At 39.4% G+C, this 17,949-nt stretch overlaps 2 protein-coding genes across 2 annotated transcripts; one reads left to right on the top strand and one right to left on the bottom strand.

Moving 5' to 3' along the window:
• Positions 1-581: 581 nt before the first annotated feature.
• Positions 582-2,759, bottom strand: LOC132975720 (barrier-to-autointegration factor-like). The gene is made up of 4 exons (XM_061040474.1): positions 2,706-2,759; positions 2,469-2,547; positions 1,208-1,337; positions 582-980 (listed from the first exon to the last, which is right to left on the bottom strand). Exons 3-4 carry the CDS (start codon positions 1,331-1,333, stop codon positions 834-836), a joined length of 273 nt encoding a protein of 90 aa, XP_060896457.1. The 5' UTR covers positions 1,334-1,337; positions 2,469-2,547; positions 2,706-2,759; the 3' UTR covers positions 582-833.
• A 1,678-nt stretch (positions 2,760-4,437) lies between these two features.
• pygb (phosphorylase, glycogen; brain) lies at positions 4,438-17,647 on the top strand. The gene is made up of 20 exons (XM_061040468.1): positions 4,438-4,790; positions 6,954-7,055; positions 7,292-7,370; positions 8,045-8,148; positions 8,330-8,461; positions 8,808-8,919; positions 10,222-10,304; positions 10,793-10,936; positions 11,189-11,281; positions 11,438-11,584; positions 12,486-12,649; positions 13,278-13,392; positions 13,588-13,689; positions 14,104-14,251; positions 14,525-14,583; positions 14,688-14,829; positions 15,362-15,569; positions 15,821-15,955; positions 16,290-16,356; positions 16,708-17,647. Exons 1-20 carry the CDS (start codon positions 4,548-4,550, stop codon positions 16,870-16,872), a joined length of 2,544 nt encoding a protein of 847 aa, XP_060896451.1. The 5' UTR covers positions 4,438-4,547; the 3' UTR covers positions 16,873-17,647.
• Positions 17,648-17,949: the final 302 nt, after the last annotated feature.

The following is a 17,949-nucleotide window of genomic DNA, read 5'->3' as shown; positions in this document are numbered from 1 at the left end:
GTCACCAGTTAACATAACGAGCATGTCTTTGGACTGTGGGAGGAGGAAGGCGGAGTATCTGGAGGGACCCCACACATGCACGGGGAGAACATGTAAACCCGTGTATGAAAGGCCCTGTCTGATGGGGGATTTGAACCAGGAACCTTCTCGCTGTGAGGCAGTGTAAAAGTAAATTGTTCATAAGGAATAAATACAGAGAGAATAAACCCTAACAATGGAAGAAAAATATATACATAAGAAATTTTACTAAATGGTATTGAAAATAGTCGCTCATGTACTAAAAATGTAAACATACTTTATTTGGATTTAGAAGTGAATTGGCATTACAGTGGTCAGTTATTTAAATATATAGCAAATAGAAGGATCAGAAGTGTAAAAGTGCAAATACGTAAAAATGTGACTATGTGCAGATACATAGTTCGAAGCTGATATTTTTTTTTTTAAACACATCCACAAAAGTTCTCTTCAGGCTCTTAAACACAGACAAAAACTGGAGACCTCAAAGCATTGGTCCTTTAGCAATGAATGGTTTCTACAGGCTGAAAAGAGCCAGATGGAGAAAAAAAGCTGCAACACTGAACTGTTTGGACATAAAGCTTTTATTCATGTAAACGTTGCTCGATTAAACTCGTAAAATCAACACACCTGTCAAGGAGCTGTGACATCACAGTCACCCAGCAGGAAAGAGGCAGATAATTCCCCTGAAAACATTTTAACAGCAGCAGCAGCATCAGCCAACAGACAGATATGTGCTCTCACCATAGCTTCAGAAGCAGAAAGCAAGCAAACAGTGGAAGAAGAGCGTGGCGGGGTCTAAGTGAGGGGGCGGAGTCTCAGAGGAAGGCATCACACCACTCCTTTAAGCACTGAGCGCAGGTGCCGGATTGGCGGGAGTTTGCTCCTGTTACATCTTTTAGCCAATCGCTAAACATCTCTGTGTCTTTCTTTAATAGCAGGAACTGACCCAGAACCACATAGGCCTAAAAAAATACAAGAAACAGAAAAACAAATCATTTTAAAATGCGCACACACATATCTGATAACTTGTTTTATATATACATATATATATATATATATATATCCATATGTTGTGACCGTGCTATCTGCACTGCGTCAGATTTTGATTCTGTTGTTGCCTATAGTGGACACTGCAGACTGAGTGCAGCATGACATGTAGTTCAAGTGTGTTTCTGTGTGTTTTCCAGACCTTGTCAAAGCCCTGATCCTCCAGCTGCTTCCCCAGTACCACTCCGATCCCCGACAGAGCTGTCACATGTTTGTCTCCCATCGGCTCCCCGACAAAATCCCGGTGCTTCTGAGATGTAGTCGACATTGTTCTGGAGATCATGTGGAGCAGAACCCCAAGTCAGATAGTTATATAATCTCAGGTTCAATTATCTATCATTCAAGTTAAATCTATGAAACTATAGTTCTAGTTATTACAGCTCCTTTAATGTGACGCTCTGCTGCAAAGCAAAGACATTTTAATTATTGACATTAATGTTTAACTGATGTAATCAGTTACCAATAAAAATTCTGCCAATGATCGTTTCTTCAAACCATTAACGGTTTAACCCCTAAAGTGACAGAGACATTTTTAATTACTTGGCTGCTTTTCTAAGACCAGAATTAAGTCTTAAATAGGAAAAATCTTTTTTTTTTATTAGTCTTAAACCATGAGAAATCACAAAATACATATTTTTGTCTAATTTTGTTTTAATTATGGCAAGTTATTTACTCTAGTTGTACGGAAAAAAACTCTAAAACTCTGAAATCGTATTAGATAAATATCCTAATAAATGTACTAATAAAAGTAAAGTTGGTGATATTATCAATACGATTAAGTAATAGTGCTATGTAGTAAAATACCTGAAGTTTGTGGGGATAAAAAAAACTGTTGTCTCTAAAATAACTATACATGTAATGTTTGGAGACATTTGTTACCATTCATGCCAATAAAGCATCTTGAACTTGAAAGTGCAGTAAAAAGTATATTTAAATATTTACCATACATGAGATTCCCTAATATGTTACTTAAAGATGTATAAGTAGAAAGTAATAATAGAAAAGGATTAGTAAAATAATTACAAGTATGTTGAAATGTTCCAAGGGTACAGTTGCCTACTATCAATCCTCAGTGTGACTCAGTGTGACAGCTGATTTAAATCCACTTACAGCTCTGAAAAATCAACATACACTGAATAGTTCAACATGAGCCCATACTTGACTGTTTAGTTAGCCAAATGAATTGTAGAAATGTTTAATAGTTAGCGTGTAGGCCTACTACATATTTGTATTTCACATTATTTATCTGACACGATATGCTGGAGTCTGTCAGTGAAACCAGTAAAACCAGTGACACCAGTAAAACAGCTGCTCTGACGGAACCAGACTGCAGGTTTAAGCTGGACTTTGGTCCCATAGTCTGTCCAGAAACCAGCCATCATCAGTCCGGAGAGCTCTCTTACCTTCTGGTTTGGACCTGCTGAAGGTGGACGGGTTCAGGTTCGGGAGGATCAGGGGGCTTCAGACACAGAGAGGCGATAACTGTACAGAGAAACACAGTTTAAACACAGTATGATAAACACAGTATGATAAACACAAGTGAAAACATTTTTTATACATAAACTCAACAAACACCATGGCAGGGTTAGCTTGTAGCCATGCGCTTAGCAGATTGGCTCACCTGGGCTCAGAAAACTCACCAAACTTCACCAAGAACCCGCGAGAAAACTTTTTTTGTTGTTTCGGCGCTTTATTCTGAAACCCGGAAATACCAGCGATATTGCGTGTAGCAATTTGACTTACGTCATGACGCACACCGTTCAAAGGAGGTTCTTTAGTATCATTGTATACAAGGACACAACGAAACTTCGTGATCAGCAATCCTAAACAGCAGCGTTTACAAAAACAACAACAAAAAAATATATTTGTGGTGATATGAAAGAGAAATATGCAAAAAGTGGCCAGAGCAATTGCTGTTCAGTGACTGAATGATAATAATAATAATAAATAAATAGACAGTTGTGGTGACTGAAAGAATACATACAGTTATTGTTTTGCAGTGACTGATTAGGTAAACAAATATATATAGAGAGATAGTGCAAATAAGTGAAGTTATAGTGCAGTGAAAGAGTATATACAGTTATTATTGTGCAGTGACTGGATGAGTAAATAAACAGGCAATAAACAGTAAATACAGTAAATAAACATAAAAGATGAGTCACTCTAGGGCTGGGCGATATGGACCAAAACTCATATCTCGATATTGTTTCGCTGAATGGCGATACTCGATATATATCGCTATGTATTTTATTAACAGTGAAAACACATGGAAAAATAAACTACCTGTTTTTGAATTTAAAAAGTAATATTATAAAATAAAAGTGTTCCTTAAATACAATAAAAGAGAGAGAGAGGAGGAGCAGGGTTAGGAGGGACAGACAGTCAGTCATCATCATTGAGATGAGAAAAAAGTGACCTGGCACCTCTATAATGTTATTTTAATGCAACTTAAACTATATTGATATTAACGATATTGTCTTACCCTATATCTTGTTTGTAAATATATCGTTATATTTTAAAAACCCGATATATTTCCCAGCCCTAAGTCACTCTGAAAATTAATCATCACTTTCACTACCAAAATTGAATTGACCAGTTCTCGAAACATAGAAGGGTAGCCCATATTTGACACATCTTTACGGTATTAAATTGATAAAATCACACAGATTAGTCCCTGTCTGTATCATATAAGGCTACATCCCTGGAATGATCTGAGGTGGGCCTGAACCTTTTCATGAACCAAACAGTAGGAATACATCTTTTTAACAAATGTACAGTGTCTTTGAGTTTCTGAAAAGCGCTTATAAATAAAATGTATCATTATTATTATTATCATTATTAATATTATTAATAATAATAATAATAATAATAATAATAATAATAATAATAATATTATTATTATTATTAATATTATTATTATCATTATTATTATTATTATTATTATCATCTATTTACACTAAAACAGTAAAACTACTTGCTGCATTATCTAATAGGCGAAGAATAGCATTTAAGAAATCTGGGGCGAATGCATACTCTGCCTGAAACAACTTAATATACAAGCTAAATAGGCCTATTAACATCTTAATCCAATAATGAACACTAGAACAATAACAAACCAGTCAATGTATGTTTACCGATCATACATTCCCGTTGTATGACCTGCGAAAGAGGACGGGACACTTTTTTGGTGAAGGAAAAAGATGCAATCGGGGCTGATCTATTTTGGACCTCCGAGGAATCACCAGAGTGAGATGTCTTTCTCTGACTCTCTTTGTGAGGCGTGCTACACATGGACCCGCCCTCTCTGACAACAGGGTCCCTAAATCCCTCCCCATCCATTTCCAATGCTGTCAAAGTTTTGAGTGGGCGGGGCTGTGAGTTGTCTTCCTGATACCTGCAAGGTGTTTACCACTCTCTGCAGGCACAGCTCACCCACAAGTCCACTCTCTTGGCACTTCGTCCCGGCTAACTTTTGACGAATCATGGCAACGCCGTTGACCGACCAGGAGAAGCGGAAGCAGATCAGTGTCCGGGGGATTGCCGGACTCGGAGACGTAGGAGAGATCATGCAGAGTTTTAACCGACACCTTCACTTCACCCTGGTAAAGGACAGGAACGTAGCGACGCCTCGGGACTATTACTTCGCCCTAGCCCACACCGTCCGGGACCACTTGGTGGGCCGCTGGATCCGCACCCAGCAGTACTACTACGAAAAGGACCCCAAGGTTGGTGCAAGAGAATAGATCTGCTGAACTCTTGTGAAAAAAATATGTGGCTATCATATTATCTAACTATGCGAACAAGTCGAATACATGACCAGGCTTGCATTAAGACGTACCAGACATCAAACCAATATAATGTAGGATACATGTGCCACTAAGAAGCAAAGTCTGAAACTTTGTTACTTGCGGTTGTAAGCACAGCAGAGGTCCTGGAAAGTCTTGCGAGCCAGTTGTAAAACACAACATTTCGTCTTTACATTGCCATGTTCCAAGTAAGTAGCAGAGGCCAATGTCAATCTCAAAAATAGACCTACATTTGAGGTCTTGTTTGAGTCACAATTTTTTCAAAGTTCATTGGTTGCAATGATAAACTATTACCCTTTAAACTGGAGTTTGAATTGACTTTCTCTATGACCTTCTCTTGACTTAGTTGTCTTATTTGGAGAGAGACTAAATTTCTCTACATTAAGTCACCTGGCAGTTCAATGTGTTAAAACCAAAATGACTTTTAATGAGGTGTTGCTGGACCTGCAGGGGATATGTGGTCTTTGATGGGGATAAATTCAACCATTCAAATACATTACATTTGTAATATGCCATTGATTATTGTTCAAAAGTACAGAATGCATGTTCACTGTTGTACTATAAGGGTGAAGTACATTGATTATTATGGGTGTTAGATTGTAGGACCTGTATGGAGCTATTCAGTAAATATCAGTCTTGATAGAAAGAGAAGTGTCCCATATAAAGAACATTTAGGAACCAAAGTTAGTCAGAGAACTTTGTTGTTTTCTGGTCTGTCAGTGTGATCAGTACAGTAGATTTCCCGTGGGATGTATTGTGTCAGGACGCAGGACGGAGGGTGTCTCTTTGCAACTTCATACACTCCTAAAAGTCCAGGAAGCAAACTATGGTTGCTGCGAGATCATACAGATGTTCCAGCTGTATCACCTCATAAGTAGTTTCTCTGCAGGTAAATCTGCAGTTAGTTCTGGAGGATGTAGCAGTGTTGTCTGTCAGGCTGATGCTACAGTATGTTAGAGGGGAGTCTGGAAAATGAAGAAAATACTTACAAGAAAACAATCAATCACAAACACAAAACAACACATTAGAGAAATGAAGTTTTCTGATAAAAGCACAGCAGGAATAACAAGGAGTAGAAACTGAGTGAAGACTTAAGAAGAACATGTAATGTTTAACACTAAGTCAGTGTAAACACCAACCTGTGAGGAGGAAACAGTCACAGGTTTAGGTTTGGTATCAGATTTTGTTCAAGTCCTGAATGTCAAAAATGTGTTTCCTGATCAGATCATTATTTTACCTAAACAAAAAAATACCTTCCTGTTCTACAGGTCTTGTTATTTTGTGGAAACAAACTGATTTGAACACTTCCTGTTCACTCCTAGTTCTTCCCACTCTTTGTGCGTTGTGTGAATACGCCTGTTTAGTTGGTTGTTCCATTCAGTGTATTTAGTTTTTTCATATATTATTGCGTAAAGTTTATTCAGGGCTCATGTATTATTTAGGCAAAATATAAAACACTATAAGAATTTATGTCTTGATGTTTAACTCGGGCAACAAGAATGTGAAGCTGTGAAATGATCGTGGGGAAACACAAGAATGAAGTAGTGTAAAATAGTACTCTAATGAATCCCTTAAAATGTACCTAATCACAGTAGTTGAGTAAATGTACTTAATAACTTCCCACTGCTTTGAAAGATACTTTTATCATGCAGGTGTTGATAACTAATTTAATGAGCCAGTTTCACTGTGCCGGCCGTGTGTACTTAGATTTGCATGGCTTAATCTTTGAGGCAAGCTACTGGCAGGATCAACCAGGTAGCCCGGAACACGGACACCGGCTTATCTTTCTCTTTATTTTGTTGTGGTGTGATACGGACACTTTTCCTGCTCGCTGATGTAATATCTGCAGAGCTGTCAACAATCAGATAACAAGAAGGGAAACAAACAAACTTCCTCCTGATTTCCACTTCACAAGATGTGACATTGAGTTAGAGATCCAGCCACATTTATCTTTATGATAATTCAAGATGAATATCAAAGATTTGTTGTTTGTATTGTTTAATTGTCGATATAGTTTGACGTCAGATGTCACAGATTTGAAACACATTTTGACTCAGGATCTGTGCTGCTGTGTGTCCTCAGAGGGTTTACTATCTGTCTCTGGAGTTCTACATGGGCAGAACGCTGCAGAACACCATGATCAACCTGGGCCTGCAGAACGCCTGCGATGAGGCCATCTATCAGGTGATTACACACACACCTGTTTTTCTAACCCACATTAAGTTATCAATAACAGAACAAATTTATATTTTTGTTTTTGTTTTGGAACATTAAGATTTGAAATCTGATATTTGTAACTTCCTTATAGTTTCACAACAACCAGGAAGTAGACAGAAAACACCTGAAAACACACTGATAACTAACAGGCGTGTGTGTGTGCGTGTGCGTGTGTGTGTGTGTGCGTGCGCGTGCGCGTGTAGCTGGGTTTGGACATGGAGGAGTTGGAGGAGATTGAGGAGGACGCTGGTCTGGGTAATGGAGGACTGGGACGACTGGCAGGTAATCACTCACATGTTCTATTTCCATACTTGTGAGGACACTTGCTAACATGTAAAACCTTTGTGTAGAAAAATCTAAAAAATGTTCATCATTGCTTCATCCAGTGTTGGTATGAGAAAAGACACTGTGGCAGGAAGTGATGTACACTGACGTGTTAACACTTACACCGCCTGGGGCGCTGGTTAGCGCGCCCCATGTATGGAGGCTGTCGTCTCAAGCGGGCCGCACGGGTTCACATCCCACCTGTGGCTTCTTTCCCGCATGTCATTCCCCACTCTCTCTCCCTGATTTCTGACTCTATCCACTGTCCTATCTCTCCATTAAAGGCACAAAAAAAATAAAAATAAAACATTACACGGTCCTTTGAAGAAGTGACAGCTTTAGAAAAATGTCTCCACTTTAAACCAATCTGCTTACTTTGTTCATAGGTCTCCACATCACAAACACATTATCACTGTGCCCAAACATCCTCTTTTTCTCAAAAATGCTCTCACTTACTAAAACTACCTCTCTTCAACAAAAACAGCTCGCAATTCAGTTAAAGACCTCTTCTCTCAGCCTCAACATTATTCTCGTTTCTGAAGTATCTCAAGTTAAACATCTATTTAATTCTTATCTAAATTACTTAAGATTCTGTCACACCACCTGTCAAAACCACCTTCCTTTCCTCAAAGCGTGTTTCCTGGACTCTATGGCGACGCTTGGCCTGGCAGCGTACGGTTACGGTATTCGATATGAATTTGGCATCTTTAACCAGAAGATCAGCAGCGGGTGGCAGGTACACACACACACACACACACACACACACACACACACACACACACACACACACACACACACACACACACACACACACACACACACACACACACACACACACACACACACACACACACACACACACACCAGGCTTTCAGGAGGTGTGTGATTGGCTCACATGCTGCTCTGCTCTCCTTCAGGCGGAGGAGGCAGATGATTGGTTGAGGTATGGGAATCCCTGGGAGAAGGCGAGACCAGAGTTCATGCTGCCGGTTCATTTCTACGGCCGGGTGGAGAGAACAGAGAGCGAAGAGAAGTGGGTTGACACACAGGTGAGAAACACACTGATCTGTTAACATGATTATAGAACATCAGATGATTCTAAAGTGAGGCCTGATCAGGAAAAGGAAATATATGTATACAACCTACATGTCGTACACCTAATGATTAAGCATGATTAACTTGAGAAAGTAAAACTGCTGTATTAAATATTAACATCTGTTTAATCTTTTAATCCAAATGTATCTGTTAAACCCTTAGATGTAAACATTTCACTACTTCAACCTCTGACAGATTATTTAAATTAAGTGTTTTTATAATGCTGTGTTTGTGTTTAAACTTACTCTTTCAAACAAAATGAATTGAAGTTTAGAGTCATGCCTTTCTCTGTGGTTGTAGGTGGTGCTAGCGATGCCCTATGACACTCCAGTTCCTGGTTACCGTAACAACACGGTGAACACAATGAGACTGTGGTCGGCTAAAGCGCCAAACGACTTCAAACTGCAGGACTGTACGTCTGATTCTTCCTCATCATCATATTCAGATAAATTAGAAAAACATTCAGTGTGTTCTTTCATTGTTTTTAAGGACAAACGGCAGAACCATATCATCAAATAATAAACAACACATCATCTGTTGATAAACACATGCCGACAGTGTCTCCTAGTGGCGGCTGTGAGGCACTACAACAACAAACACTGCTGCTCATCTCAGAAACATTAACTGTTTTGTAAAGCCAGTTCTGTACATCTATACCTATGATCTATACTTTAGTTGCATATCTGTACCAATGCAGTCCTGCAGAGACCAAAAACTGTCACATATCTAAATATTATTGTGCAGAGAAACTCCTCATTCCTGTGGGATAATGGCATGAACAAACTCACTGCATTAAAAACAAAGTGTTACATGTTATTACCTTTTCTGGGACTGCTTTTTAAGTCAGACCTCTGGAATGATCTTAATCTTTTATAAAGTTCAACTCATATTCAAAACTGAATATTTAATCTTTTTGCTCTTTTCTATGATGAAATATCTCCCAGAAGAGTATGTCATTAATCGTGTTCTTTTATAAGCAAAACTCCTGATACACACACACACAAATCTTTTAAACAGAAGCCCAGCCCTGTAATCTTCATGTCCTACTTAAAACACGACAAACTTCGATTATATTTTATTTTAGTTCAGTTTCTTTGTCTTTATTTATTTGTACCTCAAGCTTACAATCTTGTTCCTGTTATTGAATCCTGATGCACTTGATGGAGGGGGGGGGGGGGGGGGGGGGGGGGGTAATATCTATGGAAAAGAAGAGACATACTTGCTGCGCACATAAAAAATGTCACCAATATCTGTATTATGTTGATTGTTAGTTTTAATGACTCACTAAAAACAAACAAAACAACAAAAAAATTGCTTGATTTGGACAATAAACCAACAAATAAGTGAGTCCAACCTGTAGATTGTATAAAAGTAATAATAAATAAAAGGAAATAGAAGTCTGTGAAAAAGTCAAACCTACCTCCTGCTTTATTATTTGCTTCAGTTACCTTTTATTCCCCAATGAGTCATAATCACTAGTTCCACTATTTCCTCCAAACAGCACGATGCTCAGTTTGTACGTCTTGGCCCCATTTACAGTCAAATAGAAGATTACGCAGAGTATGCTATGCTTAAAGACATGACGATCTGAAAATGTGTTGTTCGTAAAGGGTCTACTTAAAGACTCTTTGGAGTACTGCTGAGACAGATAAACCCAGAGGTGATCTACAGCAGTGTTGGTTCTTCAGTCTGTCTCTGCATCTCTGCTTCACAGTTAATGTTGGAGATTACATTGAAGCGGTTCTGGACAGAAACCTGGCAGAAAACATCTCCAAAGTCCTCTACCCCAATGACAACGTGAGTACACTTTTACAGTTTCTTTCCAGATTCTCATTTTTAAAGAAAAAAATAGAATCTGCTAATACTTGTTAATGAATTTTTACACATGAATTAACCTAGCGGTATATAATATCCTTAATATTGGCTTCTGCGTTACCTGCTTCATTTTTTGTTTATTATGAATGCAAGACATTTGCTGTGTCACTTTTCTCCAGGTATTAGTATTAGTACTTGTACAAAAGTCAAAGATCTGCAGGAAATAAAAGCTCTTAACATTTAAAATTCAGACCTTCCTACAGAGCTTTTATCCTTTCCAACAAGATGAAACATCTGAGGAGTGATGTTTGTCTTTAAACAAAGAAAAGATCAAATATGCCTTTCATAGTTTAGAAGCATACATTTCCTGATTCAGTTGATGAAACCTATATTTCTCTGTAAATTGAGATTGTGTTCTTCTGTTGATTACCAGGAAATAATGAAAATGCAGTGAAAGTGTCTGTGTGTAGTTTTTCGAGGGAAAGGAGTTGCGTCTGAAGCAGGAGTACTTTGTGGTCGCGGCCACGCTGCAGGACATCATCCGCAGGTTCAAATCCTCCAAGTTTGGCTGCAGAGACCCGGTGAGGACGTCCTTCGACACGTTCCCTGATAAGGTGAGACTTTGTTTCTGAGCTCATGAAAAGTGCAATTTGAAGAAATACACAGGACAGCTATGCTACATTCACCTTATGATCTTACTGAATATGATGCATTGATGTTCATTAGACTAGCCAACCACAGTGCTCTGTATTATAAGGTCATCACTGGCAGGCATCTCGTCTCCAGCCAGCAGCAGAATAGAAACATTTCTTTTTCTTCTTCTTCTTCTGTGTTGATCGTGGATCCTGTACTTCCTGTTCTGTCAGGTGGCGATCCAGCTCAACGACACCCACCCAGCTCTGGCAATCCCTGAACTGATGCGGATCCTGGTAGACATCGAGAAGCTGGACTGGGACAAGGTCTGAGCGCTGACTCACTTTACACTTCATTTGGATTTGATTGATTGGATATCAGATTTTTAATCAAGTGATCACATGGTCTCCATCAGAGGATGGATTTTCTCTCAGTGCAGTAAAGACTACCTGCTTATGCTGTGTGCGTGCGTGTGTGTTCAGGCCTGGGACATCACCCGTCGCACCTGTGCCTACACCAACCACACGGTGCTGCCTGAGGCGTTGGAGCGTTGGCCTGTGTTCTTGTTTGAACAACTGCTGCCCCGACACCTGCTCATCATCTATGAAATCAACCAGAGACACCTGAAAGTAAGTAAGACTGAACTGGACTCTGCAGGACACTACTGTGATACTTTGATATGTCACACTCTGCTGGACTTCGACTGTATATCATTAATGTCACCCTGAAAGAAAGACAATATCTAACTACTGATCTCAAATTCACAGATGAGACATTCTGTTTCTACTGCAAACACTGACTCCAGGCTGTGAAACTTTACTGGGTTCTTCTCATTTACTGCAGAGATCATCAGACATAACTGAGCTCTACTGCATTAATACACACAGCTTAAAGCATGTTTCTACTGTTTCTACTATATTCAGATATGCAATTCTGTTATAGGACTCTACAGTAAATACAGACATCTAGTTTTAAGTCTCTAATGAGTTTTATCTAGAAACCGACCCCTAAACTCACTATAACATAAAGCTATAAAATACACACTTCAATGAAACTATACTGACTTTTACTAAGAACATCCACAAACTGTGATCCAAGACTCTACTGAGTTATAATCAAGACAGTGAGTGAAACAAGACTGCTCCTGCATGCATCCCAATATCTCTACAGCAGAATCGACAGCAAACATAGGCAGAAGACTGTTTCAAGTTTGTTACGTTAAACTGAACAGAGTTCTACTTAATTTAACTCTAAACACACTGAGATGTATTCACTGACTTCTTCTGACAAAACAGGCTTCTGGACAGAAAGAAACAGCCACCTTCAACTCAAATCTGCTTGATATTAATTATCTGCGTAGGACTCTAGTGCTTCTTCTGAGCTCTGCTTTGAAGCACAGTCAGAGATAGAGCCCTTTCCTGTCAGACATTGAGTCTGTGAATCAGAGTTTTCCTGCGTCTGTGTCTAAAAATGACTTTTGTCCGATAGCTATAAAAACATGTCACAGTTAATTTACTGTGTCCCTCTCAGCGGATAGCGGCCATGTTCCCCGACGACACAGATCGTCTGCGTCGGATGTCTCTGATCGAGGAGGGAGACCCAAAGAGAATCAACATGGCTCACCTGTGTGTGGTCGGATCTCATGCTGTCAACGGAGTCGCTCAGATCCACTCAGACATCGTCAAGAGCACAGTGTGAGTCTATGAAACCACCAATCAGAACGAACGCAGCCTTTGCTCTTTTATTCCACAGCTTTGGCTACTTTTCTGTTAAAACATGTTTACACACACAACAAATGAAGAGTTAGAAATAAAAGATTGGTTAAAGATTAAGCTCCCAAATTGTTTTGTTATTATGAACTTTAATGTAGTTCAGCTTTTATAATTGAGTTTAATGTTGCTAATGCATCAGTATTTTAACTTCAGGATCTTTATAGTCATTCATTTGTAATGAAGTCTTTTTGTACTATTGTATCACTACCTTTACTAAAGTGAAACATTTCAATCCTTTTTCCATCCTGTTATTTGATGGTGAAGATTGAAAGGAGAGAAAAAATTCAGTTAAATTCATAAACTGGACATGAGAAGTGGACCACTGGTTTGTGGACTACTGTTTTGAAGCATAGAGGTCGGCATTTGGGCCTACTTTTTTTGTGTGCCAGATATGTTCATTGATTGGACGAGAGGGCTGAGCTTGAGAGGAAAACCTTAATGCGAGCGCTTTATTGGTTAGCAAGGAACTTCAACGATGAACAGTAACAGTCAGATTCATTTCTCTGAGTGAACTGGTTCCTTTTAACAGCAGGATGTTTTGTCCCTGAAGGTTTAAAGACTTCCATGAAGTGGAACCGGAGAAGTTTCAAAATAAAACGAATGGCATCACTCCTCGCCGCTGGCTGCTACTGTGTAATCCCGGCCTGACTGACATCATCGCTGAGGTAACAACACACCTGTTGGTCTGATTGACATCCTAACAGGAGTCTGGAGGTTTTAGATCTTCAATGTTGGATACAAGTGATTCCTTAAACGTGTGTTAATGCAGATCTTTTACCTGTAGCAGAGTATTTTTACAGTGTGGTATTTTGTACTGTTACTGAAGTACAGGATCTGAATACTTCCTGTTTTTCCTGCAGAGAATCGGAGAAGACTTCCTGACTGATCTGTATCAACTCAAGGAGATTCTCCAGTTTGTAGACAATGAGGCTTTCATCAGAGACGTGGCCAAAGTCAAGCAGGTCTGTCTGTGTGTCTGTCTGTCTGTGTGTCTGTCTGTGTGTCTGTGTGCCTGTCTGTGTGTCTGTCTGTGTGTCTGTGTGTCTGTGTGTCTGTCTGTGTCTGTCTGTGTGTCTGTCTCACCTGTCTGTCTGTCTCACCTGTCTGTCTGTCTGTTTGTCTCACCTGTCTGTTTGTTTGTCTCACCTGTCTATCTGTTTGTCTCACCTGTCTGTCTGTCTCACCTGTCTCTGTCACACCTGTCTGTCTGTCTGTCTGTGTCTGTCTGTGTGTCTGTCTGTCTGTCTGCGTGTCTGTCTCGTCTGTCTGTCTGTCTGTTTGTCTCACCTGTCTGTCTCACCTGTCTGTCTGTCTGTCTGTCTGTCTCACCTGTTAGTTTTCCTTACCTCTCTGTCTCACCTTTCTTTGTCTACCAGGAGAACAAGCTAAAGTTTGCGTCCTTCCTGCAAGACCAGACTCAGGTGAAAGTGAACCCAGAGTCCATCTTTGACGTGCAGGTGAAGAGGATCCACGAGTATAAGAGGCAACTGCTCAGCTGTCTGCACGCCGTCACGCTCTACAACAGTAAGGCAGAGCGTCTGCAGAAAAGAAGCAACACAAGCTGACCCTTTAATGTTGTGTTTACAAATCATAAAACAGCCATACAAACAGATGTAATATAATAATAATGATAATAGAAATGAGCTGAAGTATAATTCAGTAAAAATATGAGTCTGTATAAGAGCAGGTGTCTTTTTTTAGTGTCAGTGTTCTGCCCCCTGCTGGTAGATCTGTGTCGAATGTTCACATAGTTTTACAATATTAATTTCACGTGTGTTTCTTTTGTTTTGTTTTCAGGAATCAAACTGGAGCCCAACAGAGATTTTGTTCCCAGGACGGTGATGATCGGAGGAAAGGTTCGATCTGATTTCAAATCAATAAAGATGTGTCTACAGAATGCTGGAGTTTAACTTTGTTTAGTGTAGTTTTGATGGTGTTTTACGTCTCTCTTCCTCTACAGGCAGCTCCTGGTTACCACATGGCAAAGCTGATCATAAAACTGATCACCTCCGTGGGTCAGGTGATAAATAACGACCCCGCAGTGGGAGACAAACTGAAAGTAATCTTTCTGGAAAACTACAAAGTGTCTTTGGCTGAGAGAGGTGAGAGGAGGTTAAGTTAATCAAAAATTAAGTTAAAGTTTACAAGAAAAAGAGTCATCTAAGTTTTCATTTTAAAATTCTGGGATGAGCTGAAACTTTCAGTCAGTTAATGGATATAAGAAAAAAATAAAGTTGTTGTTTTTTTAAGGATCAGAACCGATCAAGATCTAAATTTTTTAATTTATTATCAGCTAATAACAGACTCCCATCTTATTATTTTATATTTTATTATAAGTCTTAGTTAGCTACTCCTTAGTTTGATGAGTTGAAAATATTAACATTACCTAATCAAATGATTACCAGGAGAGTTTGGCTCCTTTAAAGTCGATTGAAGAGCTCTCACTCTGTAAAACTTCTGCACAACCAGAGTCTCTCTGCGGTTTAAGACATACCAACAGAGTGGAGCTTCTTGCTTTACAGAAAATCTTTAGTAAAGTTCAGAAACATGAAACAGACAACAGGATAGTTAACTTGTGCCCTGAGTAACCAGAAGGTAAGGACGACTTTGGGTGTGTGTTACTATTTTACTTAGTGATCCCGGCGGCTGACCTGTCGGAGCAGATCTCCACAGCAGGAACTGAAGCGTCTGGAACAGGAAACATGAAGTTCATGTTGAACGGCGCTCTAACTATCGGCACCATGGATGGAGCCACTGTGGAGATGGCCGAGGAGGCCGGGGAGGAAAACCTTTTCATCTTTGGCATGAGAGTGGAGGACGTGGAGGAGATGGACAAGAAGGGGTGAGGAGGCTTTCACATCACTTCCTCTCTTCACAAAAATCCACCGTCAGTATCTGCAGTGTGACAGAAGCTGATGTGATGGAACTGATGTCTGCGGTGCATTTATTGACAATGAGCTGAAACTGGATGCTATTCCTTTATCAGTTTAATTTGCTAATTATTCTTCATGTTAACTCATTAAGCTAGTAGTCCACAGAAAGGGAAAACATGGATCATAGTTGTCAGCCCTGTGATTGTTGTGTTTTCTTAAGGTACAATGCCAGAGAGTACTATGAGCGTCTGCCGGCGCTGAAACTGGCTATGGATCAGATCCAGAGCGGCTTCTTCAGTCCCACACAGCCTGAACTCTTCAAAGACCTGATCAACATGCTGATGAACCATGACAGGTAAAAAAAAAAAAAAAAAAACAGTCTGTTTGTTGTGCGTGTTGTTGTTTATTTATTTATTATTTTCATCCTGATTCAGTAAAACTGTAAGTGTTTTTACTCAGTATAAGATCACGAATCATGAAAAGAAACATTCCAACAGTCAGTCCAGGATGCATTAAGCCTCGCTTGGCATGAAAACTGGAAACAGGAGGAAACAGTCAGCCTAGTTTCATGAAGAAAAAGGAAAAATGCGTCTTCTGACAACTCCAAACAAACGTCCTTTTTCTGTCTTCGGCTTCTCAGTACTTTGTGCATAAGACCTCACTGTCTGTTCTCGATGTTCCTCGTCCAGGTTTAAGGTGTTTGCTGACTTTGAAGCCTACATCGCATGTCAGGAACGAGTCAGCGAGCTTTACAAGGTAGTATGTTTCTCTAAAATTCAACAGTAAAGTTCTCCTTTCTTTAAAGATCTGTGACTAGCAAACCATTTCTTGATTCTATGATATCTAACACACACACACATATATGAGATATGACTTGCGTCTGAAAGTCTTTTGATAGGAACAGATTTATTCTTCAGAGTGTGATGAAAGGGCATCTGTAACTCTAAAGAAGTGATTTGATGTATATTGGTAAAGGCCCTCTGGAACTTGTCGTCTGCATTAATAGTTGAGAAACATACACGTTCATCTTTAGGTCTTATGATTGAATAACTGTGACAATACAATAAACCCTAAAAGATTGATTTCTGTCTTTTTGTTTTCCTTAAGAACCCCAAAGAGTGGACCAAGACGGTGATTCGCAACATTGCTGCCTCTGGAAAGTTCTCCAGCGACCGGACGATCTCCCAGTATGCCCGAGAAATCTGGGGGGTCGAACCGTCCGACGTGAAGATCCCACCGCCAAACGAACCACCGTCTAAGTCCAGTAACTGAGGGGCTTGATCGCAGAGTCAAGTATATGATCCACCTTCACAGCTGTTTGAATCTGTGAACAAACTCTGTAAAGTGAATAATCTGTTTTCTGAGATGCTCATGCTCAACACAAACCTTAAAGGAATACTTCACCCTTTGAAACATGAATCTGTATTGACATTGGAGGTTAAAAACATCATGAACTCTGTTTTAGTGAAAATTCCACTGAATCACTGGGAATCCATTTTACACTGTATCATCTGAATGTTGATTTTTCTTTTTACTTTCATTCATAAAGCTTATGGTGCGGATGCTGTATTCATGTGGGATTATATTCATATTCGTGGTCATTTTAGGGTCAAAATTACACTGAATCAACAACAAAGCTCCATGTTGTTATTGTTGACAGTTAGCTTTGTGTGTAAGCGCCTTTAACTACAGACTTTAAATGAAGTTAGCTCTCATATTCACTCTTTTTACTCATATTTTATATTCTTACAAAATCATATTTTTAAGTGCAAATGTTTCAGAAAAAAAATCTGTTTTCTTTTTTAAAAGTACCACTTGGACGTTGACATGAACAGGATCTCTTTTGGAAATAACAATAACTCAGACAATATGGAAGCAACAGAAATCCTCGATGTTAAAGGTTCCTGATGTGTTAAGGTGTTTCATTCAGAATCAGTTTACTCTGCATGAATGTAAGTCTGACCTTAAATCGTTTGTCACTTTAAAAAGTACTGTATCTCCAGCACTTATGCCTGTTGCTGATCAATAAAACATGTTACATTTGTAATGTGGTTATGGATCTTTCATGTTATATGTTCAAATTTGAGGCTGTTACAGCCTCTGAGCAAAGCCATGTAGTGACAACAGAACAAACAGTAGCATCGTGTCCCAGGAGTCCACACGCACGCACGCACGCACGCACACACACACACACACACACACACTTAAGTTATTGATGCAGAATATATTGTATATCCAGCTTCAGTCTTCCTCCTTTTATATTTTCCCTGCTTGCTTCAGGTAAACATAACTTTAAATTCCCCACAGCACATCATCCATAACGTTAAACAATGATTGAAGCATGGCAGC

This window comes from Labrus mixtus, chromosome 6 (assembly GCF_963584025.1).
Source record: "Labrus mixtus chromosome 6, fLabMix1.1, whole genome shotgun sequence".
NCBI classification, from domain to species: Eukaryota; Metazoa; Chordata; class Actinopteri; order Labriformes; family Labridae; genus Labrus; species Labrus mixtus.
Note: the sequence above shows the minus strand (reverse complement) of the source record. Positions and strands in the feature narration are given on the sequence as shown.

Coding starts and splice junctions, on each gene's coding strand:
- LOC132975720 (XM_061040474.1), bottom strand. CDS start 1,333: ATGTCGACTACATCTCAGAAGCACCGGGATTTTGTCGGGGAGCCGATG. Junction 981..1,207: donor AGGATCAGGGCTTTGACAAG/GTCTGGAAAACA, acceptor GTATTTTTTTAG/GCCTATGTGGTTCTGGGTCA.
- pygb (XM_061040468.1), top strand. CDS start 4,548: ATGGCAACGCCGTTGACCGACCAGGAGAAGCGGAAGCAGATCAGTGTC. Junction 8,462..8,807: donor AGAAGTGGGTTGACACACAG/GTGAGAAACACA, acceptor CTGTGGTTGTAG/GTGGTGCTAGCGATGCCCTA. Junction 10,937..11,188: donor TCGACACGTTCCCTGATAAG/GTGAGACTTTGT, acceptor CTGTTCTGTCAG/GTGGCGATCCAGCTCAACGA.